At 47.6% G+C, this 11,974-nt stretch overlaps 1 protein-coding gene across 1 annotated transcript; it reads left to right on the top strand.

Moving 5' to 3' along the window:
• Nucleotides 1-5,491: 5,491 nt before the first annotated feature.
• Nucleotides 5,492-8,758, top strand: LOC135392589 (annexin A7-like). The gene is made up of 3 exons (XM_064623295.1): nt 5,492-5,683; nt 6,875-7,265; nt 8,581-8,758. The coding sequence occupies exons 2-3, from the start codon at nt 6,886-6,888 to the stop codon at nt 8,756-8,758; spliced, it is 558 nt and encodes a 185-aa protein (XP_064479365.1). The 5' UTR covers nt 5,492-5,683; nt 6,875-6,885.
• Nucleotides 8,759-11,974: the final 3,216 nt, after the last annotated feature.

Here is an 11,974-nt window from a genome sequence, read left to right as displayed (position 1 = left end):
TGTTGCTATAGGATTTGCCCTCTTCCAACTAGATGGCAGCACATGAAGCACAGACGGCTCTGTAGGAACTAGAAACACTCGAAAAGCGCGACATTTGAACCTGATTCTGCAGAAACGCAGTTGCGTCAGCTGCACACGGGAATGCCAAGTACAAAGGAACACAAAGATGTGTGGCGGCCCGTGGACGACGATGACAACGACGTGCCTCTGCTGCCAGACAGTTCTACCGGCACGGTCCTAGTGTGAGGCCACGTCCATCTGCCCGCTGGGACATTCCATCATCGCAGGTCAGGACTCATGTAGGGGAACACCACCTCCTCTACATTTGGTGACCCGAACAACGAACACCATGTTCGGCGTAATTCGGCCATGCAACATCCTAAATTTTTCGGCAAACCAGCCGCGAACAACCCTCTAGCAGGCAAGGCGCACTGGGACCACTGTTCCACCGGAGACCCGCAGGGAGACCACAGTAAGCTGACTTTCCGGCCTCCACCTGCTTCATGATGGACCTCCCCGGCACTTCTCTGGCGGCAACCGGCATTCACGCTGTCGTACCGGTCGCGGTACTGTCGCCCACTCAGCAACGCACTCACCCAGCAACAATGAGCACTCCGCAACTCACTCAGCAAGCACGCAGCGCACTCAACAAGGGCTCAACGCACTCAGCAGGCACTCAACACAATCAGCAACCACTCAAGCACCCAACCACTCAACCAATCGGCATTCACATCCCATCACTGGAACCCGCCCGGATCGCAGCGCTCTTGTTCCCGCCATCCCGCTGCTGCTGCATCAACAGCCACAAGCACAAGCCGTGTGCCCAGTCGTCCACCATCTACGAGCCGTCATCGTCCTCCTCTTCATGGTATCGACGCGAACCTCAACCGCATGCACCGCTCCGCGTCTGAGGGGGAGTGATGTGGCGGCCCGTGGACGACGATGACAACGACGTGCCTCTGCTGGCGCGCGCCACTGCGCCTGCCAGACAGTTCTACCGGCACGGTCCTAGTGAGGCCACGTCCATCTGCCCGCTGGGACATTCCAGGATTCATGTAGGGGAACACAATCTCGTCCACAGATGCAATTTTTATACCATCAGATAGACCATCAAATCGTTGCTGCTATCTAGCTTGGCTGAATTTGCCATTGCCATTGTTAATTCTTCTACAGGTTTTCAATCCACGCAACACGTGTAAATGTATTCCGTATGTATTCAGTCATTCATGGCACATGTCATGAAAATAGTCATGGAATGTCATAATGACCGTCGGTATAGTCACAAAACACTGTATGACACTGTTTGAGGCAGCGGTAGTTCCATAAAAGCAATTCATGGCACATATATGGCATATACGAGGGGTGTTCAAGTCAAACCGGGACTTTCTGTCTCCTGGGTGTACAAATGACTCGCGCTACTTTTTGATCATTTTCACACGGACAGGCCTCCGCGTTGACCACATGGTGGTCCAAAGTTTGTGCAAAACAGAAGACACGTGCTGGACAAGATGGCCGACAACGAGGTGAGCGCTCACATCGAACAGCGAATTGTCGTGAAGTTTCTCGTGAACGAAGGCGTAAAGTCATCTGAAATTCACAGAAGACTTCGCACTCAGTACGGCCACGATACGCTTAGCCGCAACGAAGCGTTTGAGTGGTGCAAACGGTTCCGAGACGCCCGTACATCAGTGCAGGACGATCCCGGCCGGGGCGGCTCAGAGCCCAGGGTCAGAGTTCCTGAGAACATCCAACTTCTGGAGCGCCTGATCCTCAAGAACCGACTGTATTGTATTTTCCCATCCGTCATAGTGCACCATATGAGCGCGTTGCAGTTTCCATTTTTACTTGTTTGACATCTCAGGGTCTACTCTAAATCTTTCTAGGTCGAATGGAATCTAACGAATGGAACAAGGGAAAGGGTGCTGGCTAGCTGGTACAGATCAATGAAGAAAACCGAGAAGCACGGACACAGAAGACTGAGAACTTACGTCTGTCGTCTTCTGTGTCCGTGTCTCTCGGTTTTCTTCATGGATCTAACGATCTAACGAACGGAGTCGTTTGTCTCCTGTAATAAGAAACATTGTGAACTCTAGGGCTTTTAAAGCTCAAACTATTTTTTTTTCGATACCTAGTCATTAGTAATTACTACCTATGTCTGTGTTGTCACGAAGCTCCAACTAATTTTTTGTTGGATACATAGTAATTAGCAATTACTACATACGTGTGTATTGTCATCAAGCTCAAACTATATTTTGTTTGTTGGATACCTAGTAATTAGCAATTGTATTGCCAACTGTAAAATGGGACAAGCGTAAGCTTGCCCATAACGCTAATAGACCTCTACCCGAGAAACGTCATCATGACTTTGATAGACAGATTGAAACCGGAACAAATTGGAAGGGGAGGGCTAGGTTCCACGAATGGGCACTTGTTCGCTGCCTCCTATTGAAAGTAAAGTAGGACCGAAGGTTCCATCCCTTTCAGGGACCATCATAATCCCCTCAAGACCGTGGCTTTCTGGCGCGACCTTGTTCGACCCTAGCTTCGAGCGCAGTTCAACTCTACCAAATTGGTGGCGCTGTCGAACATTATGACGTCATTTGTTTACAAACAGGCAGAGGTCTATTAGCAATTGCTACATATGTCACTTCATTTATATAATTTGTATGTTCTCATACTCATAATCCAACTTGGATTTCGCGGCTGTATACTCTTAATGATCGGATGTACCCACTATAGAGTACCCTTTATCGGGGAGTTGCTTCCTACTGGGTCCTCTACCTGTATATAAATGACCATGTGTACCTTTAATTTACTACGTGGCAATAAGTTCACAATTCACAATAATTAATGAAGTTCATTATGAAAGCTCCCTAAGGCTGGCGCTGGCTGCGAAAACAATATTACGTCGAAGTAGGGCATACCGCAAACATTGGTATATGCAGCCCACTTTTCCAAGGAGAAATGAACCATGCAAATTTTGGCCGTCTTCTATATAAGTAGCGGTCAGCCGGGCCGTTGCTTGAATGTATGGTCTGGCGGGGCAGCCTCCTTGACTGGAATCCGTTGTTTACGTGAAATACTTCCTGAGCTCGTATCTCCAGATTGCAGCTGTCACCGATAACCATTGCAACATGTGCAGCAGCGCCTTCTCTTTCTTGTCGGGTGTGACGTCATGCTTCGCTTCTGTAACGAAAGACATTTGCGGCGGCGCGGCAATCCTACTGTACACTTCCTGCCAATGTCATTGATCTCTCCTCATGTGACAAGCCATTTACAGAGCTGACCTCTCTGAACACCTAAGAAGCAAGCGAGCAAAGTGTGGTTTCCTCAAATTTCACTCCACCGTGTTTCAGCTAACGGGTCATCTTGCTCTTATTCCCATCCAGACTGTCTAGAGGAGGCCATCTTCAAAACATATAGGAAGCAGAGCGGATAGTCTCTTAGCGTCCCCACTTCGAAGGAGAAGGGCAACTGGACTTAAACGAAGGCAGCTGTTTAGTTAGGCTTGAAGGGTACCTTGAAGTACCTTGAGGCCGGCAGATACGCTATATTCAGATAGACGTACTGCGCGTGAAGTTTTCGACGAAGTTTCGGGAACTAATTAACGCGCAAAGTTTAGCATCCAGAATTCGCGAAATTTAGTGGCCGAGAGTACGTGCCCTGTGCAGAGATGCGAAGCCCCGGGAAAAAAAAAACGAATTTTTTGAAAAAAAAAAAACATTTTTTTTTCGTTTTTTTTCCTCGTCTAAGAAAAAATAGCCCAAAATTTCCAGGCGACAAAATTCAAAAATGTAGATTTTCGTGCCTTCGATGCGTTCCAACCCGCCAACAATGCCTTAGGTACCTCTAATCCGCAAACAACCACCAACTTAGAGCTCCGTCTGGCCGCTCCAAGCGACCGCCGTCGCGTTCACATAATGTCCGAGTTCTGGTCGGAGTGGACGGGTTCTTCCAATTACCTATCGCTGAGTACACAGCAGTCTCATGGGATGCTCTGCTCCGCATTTATGCCTAGAGGGTAAACACTACTAAAGCTTCTAGCTGATTGTATGCTGTGGTTTGGCCGGCAATGCTTCGACTCAGCAGTAACCACGTTTGTTTCCATTTTTTTCAAATTTTTCGGGGAAAAAAAAAAAAACGAAAAGAAACGGCTTTTTTCGAGCGATTCAAAATTTCTGGAAATTTTGCACCTCTATAGCCCGGTGCCCAGGACGCACGTTCCTGTAGGACGTCAGTCGTGACGTTGCTCACCTCTATGAGGCCGACAACGGCGTGCCCTTCTCTCTGCCACCATTCTCTCGCCGAAAGGGAACCAGATGAAATTTGAAAGGCATTAGATAGAGGAGGACGTACAAGCTACAAAATACGGTAAACAGCTTCTACTTGCTTCGTTAACTGTAGGAAAGGGTTATACTTTATTTTTATGTGAATAAAAGACATAGGCATCTTTAGCTTTGCAATTTTTTATATAGTGCGGGACACTTCCAAAGTCCTGGTGGTTGCTCAACAAGAGACGAAGAGCATTCATTGTGCGAGCATCTGTTCCCTATAGGGTAGGTAAGCAAGATTCGTACCGAAGCACGCAAGCAGGGATATTCCCAGAATTTTCGCCTCTGGGGGGCACCCATATTTGCAGCTTTTTTGGCCTTCCTGGCAGGCAATATGGAGGGGTGTTGCAAGATTTTTGGGGGTGTCTTAGGCGGTGCAGGGAAAATCCCCTTACGCAAGTCCCGCAAATATCTGCCCTCACGGCAGAATACACCCTCCCCGAACACCACCCACGAACCAATCATAGGGTCCACCAGCTCGAGGCTTCTCAGGGTAGGGCATGCCGTTCAGAACAGCACGAAGAGATCCGTCGCCACTTTCAGACGACCCTTACCGCGTCATTGTACACTGTAAGACACACTCTTCTCACCCACCCATTCACTGAACGTGCACGAACTTGAACTCGATATCCAGGAAGATGCAATGGAGGCCGACCGGAATTCGCAGCAGCGCCGTATAGACAAAAAAAAAGCCGCACACACACACGAGGGGTCAGGTCATGCGACCATCCCACTAGCAGATCTGGATTGCAGACGATAGCGAAGGAAGCACACACAAAAAGGAAACCGAAACTAGAAATTCGGCACTGGTAATGCAGACGACGTCGAACGAGATCATAGCGGACGACGCTAATGTTGCACGTGCACGGAAAGGGGTTAAACAAAGTGGGGACAGGTCTCGAACCAGGTGATGACGTCACTTGGAAGCAGTCGACGCGGGAGAAAACCGGGTAGGGCATCAAAACGAGTTGTGGTCGAACAGCTGTTCAGGAAGTGGTTTTTGTTTTGGTGTCAAGAAACCCTGTAGCAGAGATAAAGTTAAGGTTCGTAATGCTGCGATGATATCAAGGTCACCTTTTTTTTTTCTTTTTGTCCGTGTAGGATCAGGCTTGACTTTATTCCCTCGCCAGATTACTGTATACATATATAAAAATTAAATAAAAAGAGACTCGCGAAAATAGTAAGAAAAGTGGTCAGTTCATGCACCTATAAAAAGTACGCTTTGGAAAGCGGCTGGCAGTTGCGGTTTTCGCCAGAGAGGAGCAGGGTCTCTTTCCTGTGGACCGAAGACATCGCGTTTGGCTCTTCAGAGACTGCTCTAAGTTCCAGGTTCTGCTTAGGAAGCGTTGAAGGTGAGTTTGCCTCGTTGCTTGGCTTCGAGTAGGGGATCCTTCGATCCATCTTTTAGCTCTACTAGGCAGTATAGTACAGCTGGTACAGTAGCGCGTAAGTTTTTTTACAAGTATGCAACTGAGCGGTCTCACAACGTAGGCGAAGTATCAAATCCTAGCTAAGTGGGATGACCATTACATTATCGCGTAACACTTCGGTATTTCTGAAATGATCGGCAGAACATTTTGCGTAATTTTTTAATGTACGCAAGTGTGTACGCAAGTTTTGTAAGTACACATAACGAGGAAATTACGTATACACAAAGGACAGAAAAATTGGATAAACAATGGAATTGGGTGGAATATACGTAGAACTGAACCTGATTGGGATTCAAGAACAGACAGTTTTCTCCGAGGGGCAGATGCTTAAAATAACCGCTTAAAAACTATGGCTATGGAGGACCCTTCAAAAGGGATCATTTCCCTCTGGATGCTCCGCTTTATGTTTCTGATGTTATCGATGTCATTGTACGTAATAAAAACAAACAAACAAACAAAAACGCCATCAGCCAATGACGGTAGCCACATTGACGCGAGCTGATTTCATAGTTTCCTCTAAAGTATCGTTCCCGTGAAACGCCCGTATATGCCTTAGCATCTTGAACTGTACGGACACTTATTTAATGGCGAATTTTACTGGTCGACCCGAACGTGAGCGCCGTGAATTATTCCCCCCCCTCCCCCCCAGTCCCCGGGTTTGGGAACAAAAAACTCCGTCGCGGAGGCCCGCCAGTCGGAATCAAGAGTAATTAAGAGCACTTCGTCGTGAAGCCAGTTGATCAGAAACGATCGACGAGTCCAATCCAGATCGTCTACACTCTTAAAAAAAATGGTGTACTTTAACTCCTTTCCTCCTTTCCTTGCCACATATATAAGACCCTTTTGGAGAGTACAATTACGCTCAAAAGGGTGTCTCCTCACTCCCTCAAGGGAGTAGCATAATACCTTTCTCCCTACTGGAGAGTAATATTACTACTAATATTATTGTTATATATGTGGCAAGGAAAGGAGTTAAGGTACACCTTTTTTTTAAAGAGTGTAGTGATGCACGCCAGCAGCGCGGAGCAAAGAAAGCCTCTCGGGATCGACCCGTCGAATTTGCCATAAGCATCGTTATAATATTGTCTTCAGCTGTACGCATCTTCCTCGCAGCTCAAGTCAACATGAGACGAGTGTCCGTCTTAATATTCCTGACCGCCCTGTTGTGCACCATCCTTGCCGTACCGGAAACGGACGAGGACGACAAAGGTGTCGATGGACGCAGACGTTATCCTGGAAGCGGTAATCCTGGAGGACGTTATCCAGGCCAGGTAGGACAGCCGAACAGAGATCGCTACCCCGGACAAGGAGGATACCCCGACAGAGACCGTTATCCTGGACAAGGAGGATACCCCGACAGAGACCGTTATCCTGGACAAGGAGGACACCACGACAGGGACCGTTATCCTGGACAAGGAGGATACCCCGACAGGGACCGTTATCCTGGCCAAGGTGGATATCCTGGAGGTCATAGGCCCGTCACTCATGGACCATGCCGCTACAGGTACTTTCGTTGTTCCTATATTTTTTTTCTTTCGTCTTGCCAGTGTCAGCGAATGCTTTCGAAACGAAAGAATCACGTCAGAGTTGCCCGATGTATCGTGTACTGTCAAGGGCTCAGTAATTTACTCTTGAGGGTTCACCTCTCACATTTTCACCTCTCAAGCAAATTTTTGTTAGTCCTCAAGCAAGAGGGTTCACCTCTCAAGCAAATTTTTGTTAGTGCGCGTTAGCAGCCAAACCGCCCCAAGGAGAGGTGGGCTTGGAAGGCATCAATATGCCAGCACTCTATCGTCACTGACTCCATTATTCCATCGGACTGGCTATACGCACTAGCTCCGTCGCTTGGCAATATTACGCGACCAAGCAACCATTTTCTGCGTGTTATAGTTAGCGGGCATTTGAGCAAATTTCGGCGTAGAACCCTTCCACGAGTGACATGGACGAGCGGGTTAAGGCGTCCTGCTCGTTGGTGCATGGTAGCCAACGTCGTGCTGAAGATTGGGAGGTGGCGGGTTCGAGTCCTACCACCGGCTGTGCTGTCTGATGGTTTTCCTGGGTTTTCCGAAAACTTTCCAGACGAATGTCGGCAGAGTTCCCCCTGAAGTTGGACCAGGACGCGTACTAACCCCCCTGTCTCCCCTCTCCTTCCTCTTGTCTTCTGTCCACGTCTGCACGCCGCTCATAGCCGTAGTTGCCTCGCGGTGCTAACACAGTACTAAAAAAAAAAGAGCCTTCCGTCTAAGCAGTTCCTCGTGAGCGCATGAGCACATGACGTTTCCCGCGGCTTCGCTCACAAAGCGGTGATACCTTGCTGTGACCGTCGCTACTCGCGGTGCCAATTTTCTGCGCGCCCATTACCTTTTTTTTTTTTCTGTAGACCTTGAAGGGTGGCTTCACATCGCTGCAAGTAGCCGTCTTCTACATTCATGCTGGACAGCTTGGGGCATCACAGCCGCTATAAATTACAACGGTGTCTGAGGCGTCCTAATAGTGGACCATATGTGATCATAACTTGCGAAAGAGGACAAACCGGAATAATTCGGGATTATACCTCGCGAGACAACTATACGATCACGAGCGACGTCACAGTGGTCGGGTCTGTGGATTAATATTGGCCCACTTGAGGGTTCTTTAATGTGCGCCGAAATCTCGACACACGCCACACCACATAAAGAGAAACCAGGATAGAAATCCATGTCATAGATCGCACATACGTAGTAAAATATTGAACAAACTAGCGTATAGTGTGATGGCGTCAGAATGATGTCGCAAGAGCTCCAAGCGTCGTAATGACGGTTGAACGTACGTTTCCTCAGGTGTAGCTTGAAAAACTGCGATCGCTACCAGTGCCATTACCGATGCATCCGCCGTTCCGACTGCCCGGGAGCGCTCGGTGAACTGGACGGACGCAAGGGAGCCCCGAAGAAGGAAATCAACGTCTCGAAGCCACTCAAGGATAAAGTGGACTCTTTCGAATACGTTCCTCCGAGCTAAGGTAAGTTGCGTCGACCTCCTAAACTAAACAGAGCATGCTCGATGCCTCCTCTCCCTTCTTTGAGATTTCAAACGATTTCAAATACAAAGCCTGCGTATATCAAGGGGTATACCCATGCGGCAGGTGGTGGCTTGTGTCTACGACTACGACTGTGATTGGCTTACTTATTTGGGACACGGCACTTGTCTCACTCACGTTGTCCAGTAGCACAGTCGTTTGGTCAAGCCCTTTGAGATGACACTCTGGACTAAAATATGACATTTTTTTTGCGCATTTACATTCTTACTAGAAGACTAAATAACCGAACATCAATGCTGTTCGTCAATCTTATGTATATGTGCCATTTTTTGGAAGGACTGGAGAGCAGTGATGGCCAGTAGTTAACTATACATGTAGTTAAACTACTAGTTAAACTACCAGATTGTAGTTAAAAAGTAGTTATGAACTACTTGCAGAAATGTAGTTGCAACTACTAGTTAAACTACTATTTTAAGTAGTTAACTACAGTAGTTAGGTTACTGAAGGTGCGAACTACTTCCGATTTTGCCGCAAGCTTTACGGCACGATTGTGCTTCCGCCTTTTACCTTGAGCTACTTGTATGATGAGAACGGAGGTGCAGAGCAATTGTGTCGTGCATATGTACTAAATCTTCACTTTAATGCTTGTTCAATGTCCAGTGAAGCCTCATTTGCGGTGAAATAATTCTGCAATTTAGTTTATTGCGTAGGATCAGAAAGAATCCCGCCGCAAGCTTTGAATTTGACGATCGTAGCAGTGGCTTGAGCCAAAGTTTATCATTGTTTGTGATTCATATTTAGGTGTCCAAGAACACTACAGGGGATTGGTGTTGACGGACAACGTTAAGTAGTTATAGGTGTAGTTAAACTACATTGCAGTAGTTAAAGAAGTAGTTTTAACTACTCCCCTGAAAAGTAGTTAAACTACTCCATCACGAAGTAGTTAGTAGTTATAGTTAAATTACTGTAGAAGTAGTTAGTGGCCATCATTGCTGGAGAGCCTCTACAAGTTTCGGTTTCGCGAACAGGATAGTGACGTCATCACTCTGGTTCGTCTCCTATAGGGAAAGCCGCGTTGCAGGATGACCAACGGCTTTGGTTCGAAGTCATAAGGAGACCTTGGAGGGAGTGTCGCGTGCGGAACAAAATATGTTGCCAGACATGTCGCTAGGTCGCGCGCATCTCTACGTCGTCTTACTTACAATTAAAACAATACTTACTTTATACAACTTCCGTGTCACATAACGGAACTTTACGAAAAATGCACGTTGAGACGTGCGCGTTAGAACGGCACAAATTAGGTACGACTCCGAAGAGACGATATTTAGCCTGGTGTGACACTTTGAGGTGTTATGACTGATATACGTAAATTCTTTTCATTTCAGGTGACGTTATGGACACACACACGTGACCCCGAGGCTGGCCCTCTCGTTGCAAACTGCTGGCAGCATCACTTCAGTATTTATTGCGGTCGAAGTTTTCGCCGCTTCACCATTAAATGCCCGCTTCAACGCACAACCTTGTTGTTACTCTGTGACTTCGTCGTAAGCAATATTCACTGCGGCCAGGACGATGCTTCCCTTGACTATGCTTTTCGTTTGACATATCACGTGTAGTTCTCTCGTTGTTTTTCGGAACTTGTTTTTGCAAAAGATGGTCTCAGAACATCTTAGCTGAAATCCGCTTTCTATGAAACATATCTGTCGGGAAAAGTATAATGTCCGTATCTGCGTATTCACACGAGCGACATGCTCACGGAATATTCCCGTGGAACAAAAACGAAAACACTGCTCACAGAGACGAAGTTCCGTCCCGTGTTATGTTGAGCATTCACACGCTGCCGAATATCGGGAGCGGCTTACTGCGCACTTAGCAGACGACACTTAGCAGACGACACGGTCAGCGTCCGTCCTGTCGTCTGCTGAGGAATATCTTGTGGGTGTGACGCAGGATAATTCCCTGCGGTTAGCAGCGTATGTGAACGCTGGACGCTGAGTGCTCGCGCTCAGAAAGTTATGACGTTTTGAGCGTCTTCTGCGGGGAATATCGCTCGTTTGAATACACGGTATGGCTCCCTTCTTGAGGAAGCGTGCAGGGAACGCGCTGAAGAGTCCATTGTGAAAGAAGAACGGGGATCGACTGATTGGGAAAGGGGAGCCGTCCAAAGAAGAGGGGGAGACGTGTTGCGAGGGAAGGAAAAAGCTTGGGGCAGTAGATCTATCCCTGTCTACAAACAAATGACGTCAATTGGTACAACAGCGCCACCAACTTGGTAGACTGGAACTACTATAGCTAAAAATCAATAAGTCTTAAGAAAGCCACGTTTAAATCTGGCTTCTCATATCGTAAAATATTTGTAATTCTTTATATATTATTAGTTGTATGGCCTTGTTCCGCTCCATTCTACCGGTAGTCCTATCTTTTCGGTAGCCCTCTTTCTAAAGATGGCTACCGGGCCCTTCCATCTTCTGTAGCCTGAAGGGCACGAGTTCCTCTCGGAGTGCACGTGATGTCTCAATGCAAAACAAGCGCGAACTAAGTCGTAATAACAAACTCTTGGGATGAAGTCTTCTTTTCTTTCCGCGGTGCACTATTAGGAACGCGAATGACGACGCGAAAGAGACAAAGAACGTGACATCATTCGTGTGTACCACTAAAACAAAGAAGCCACCCGTGGCCTTCTTGAAGGAACATGGCTTTGTGAGACGGCAGTGTTCTCTGCCCCCGCGTTGTTTCGGTTTCACTATGTCTACCAACGTCATGATTACGTCACGGTGACGTTTCTTCGGTATAGATGCCTATTAGCGGATAGGGGACAAGTCTAACTTCTGTGAAGCTTTGTAGTCGTCACGTTTTGCCTGAGAAGGCACGCGCCACTTTGGGGGATAATTTCGACACGCTATCTTTCAACCTATCCTACATAGATCATAACGCCAGCGGCATGGCCGAGCGGGTTAAGCTCGTTGGTGGTAGCCTGCGGCGAGTTGAAATCCTAGCACCGGCTCTGCACTGTCTGAGGTTTTCCCTGGGTTTTCCGAATGCATATTCCAGACGAATGCCCGCACAGTTCCTCCTGAAGTCGGCCCAGGACGCATACTAACTCCGTCCCCGAAGAAAAGGAAGGAGTTAAGGAAGAAGGAAAACTAACGACACGGTATGGGGATTAATCACGCGAAGGCGATTCCGTTGAGAAAAAC

This window comes from Ornithodoros turicata, chromosome 4 (genome assembly GCF_037126465.1).
Source record: "Ornithodoros turicata isolate Travis chromosome 4, ASM3712646v1, whole genome shotgun sequence".
Classification (NCBI taxonomy): Eukaryota; Metazoa; Arthropoda; class Arachnida; order Ixodida; family Argasidae; genus Ornithodoros; species Ornithodoros turicata.
This window is presented reverse-complemented; position numbering and strand designations above follow the sequence as displayed.

Coding starts and splice junctions, on each gene's coding strand:
- LOC135392589 (XM_064623295.1), top strand. CDS start 6,886: ATGAGACGAGTGTCCGTCTTAATATTCCTGACCGCCCTGTTGTGCACC. Junction 7,266..8,580: donor CATGGACCATGCCGCTACAG/GTACTTTCGTTG, acceptor ACGTTTCCTCAG/GTGTAGCTTGAAAAACTGCG.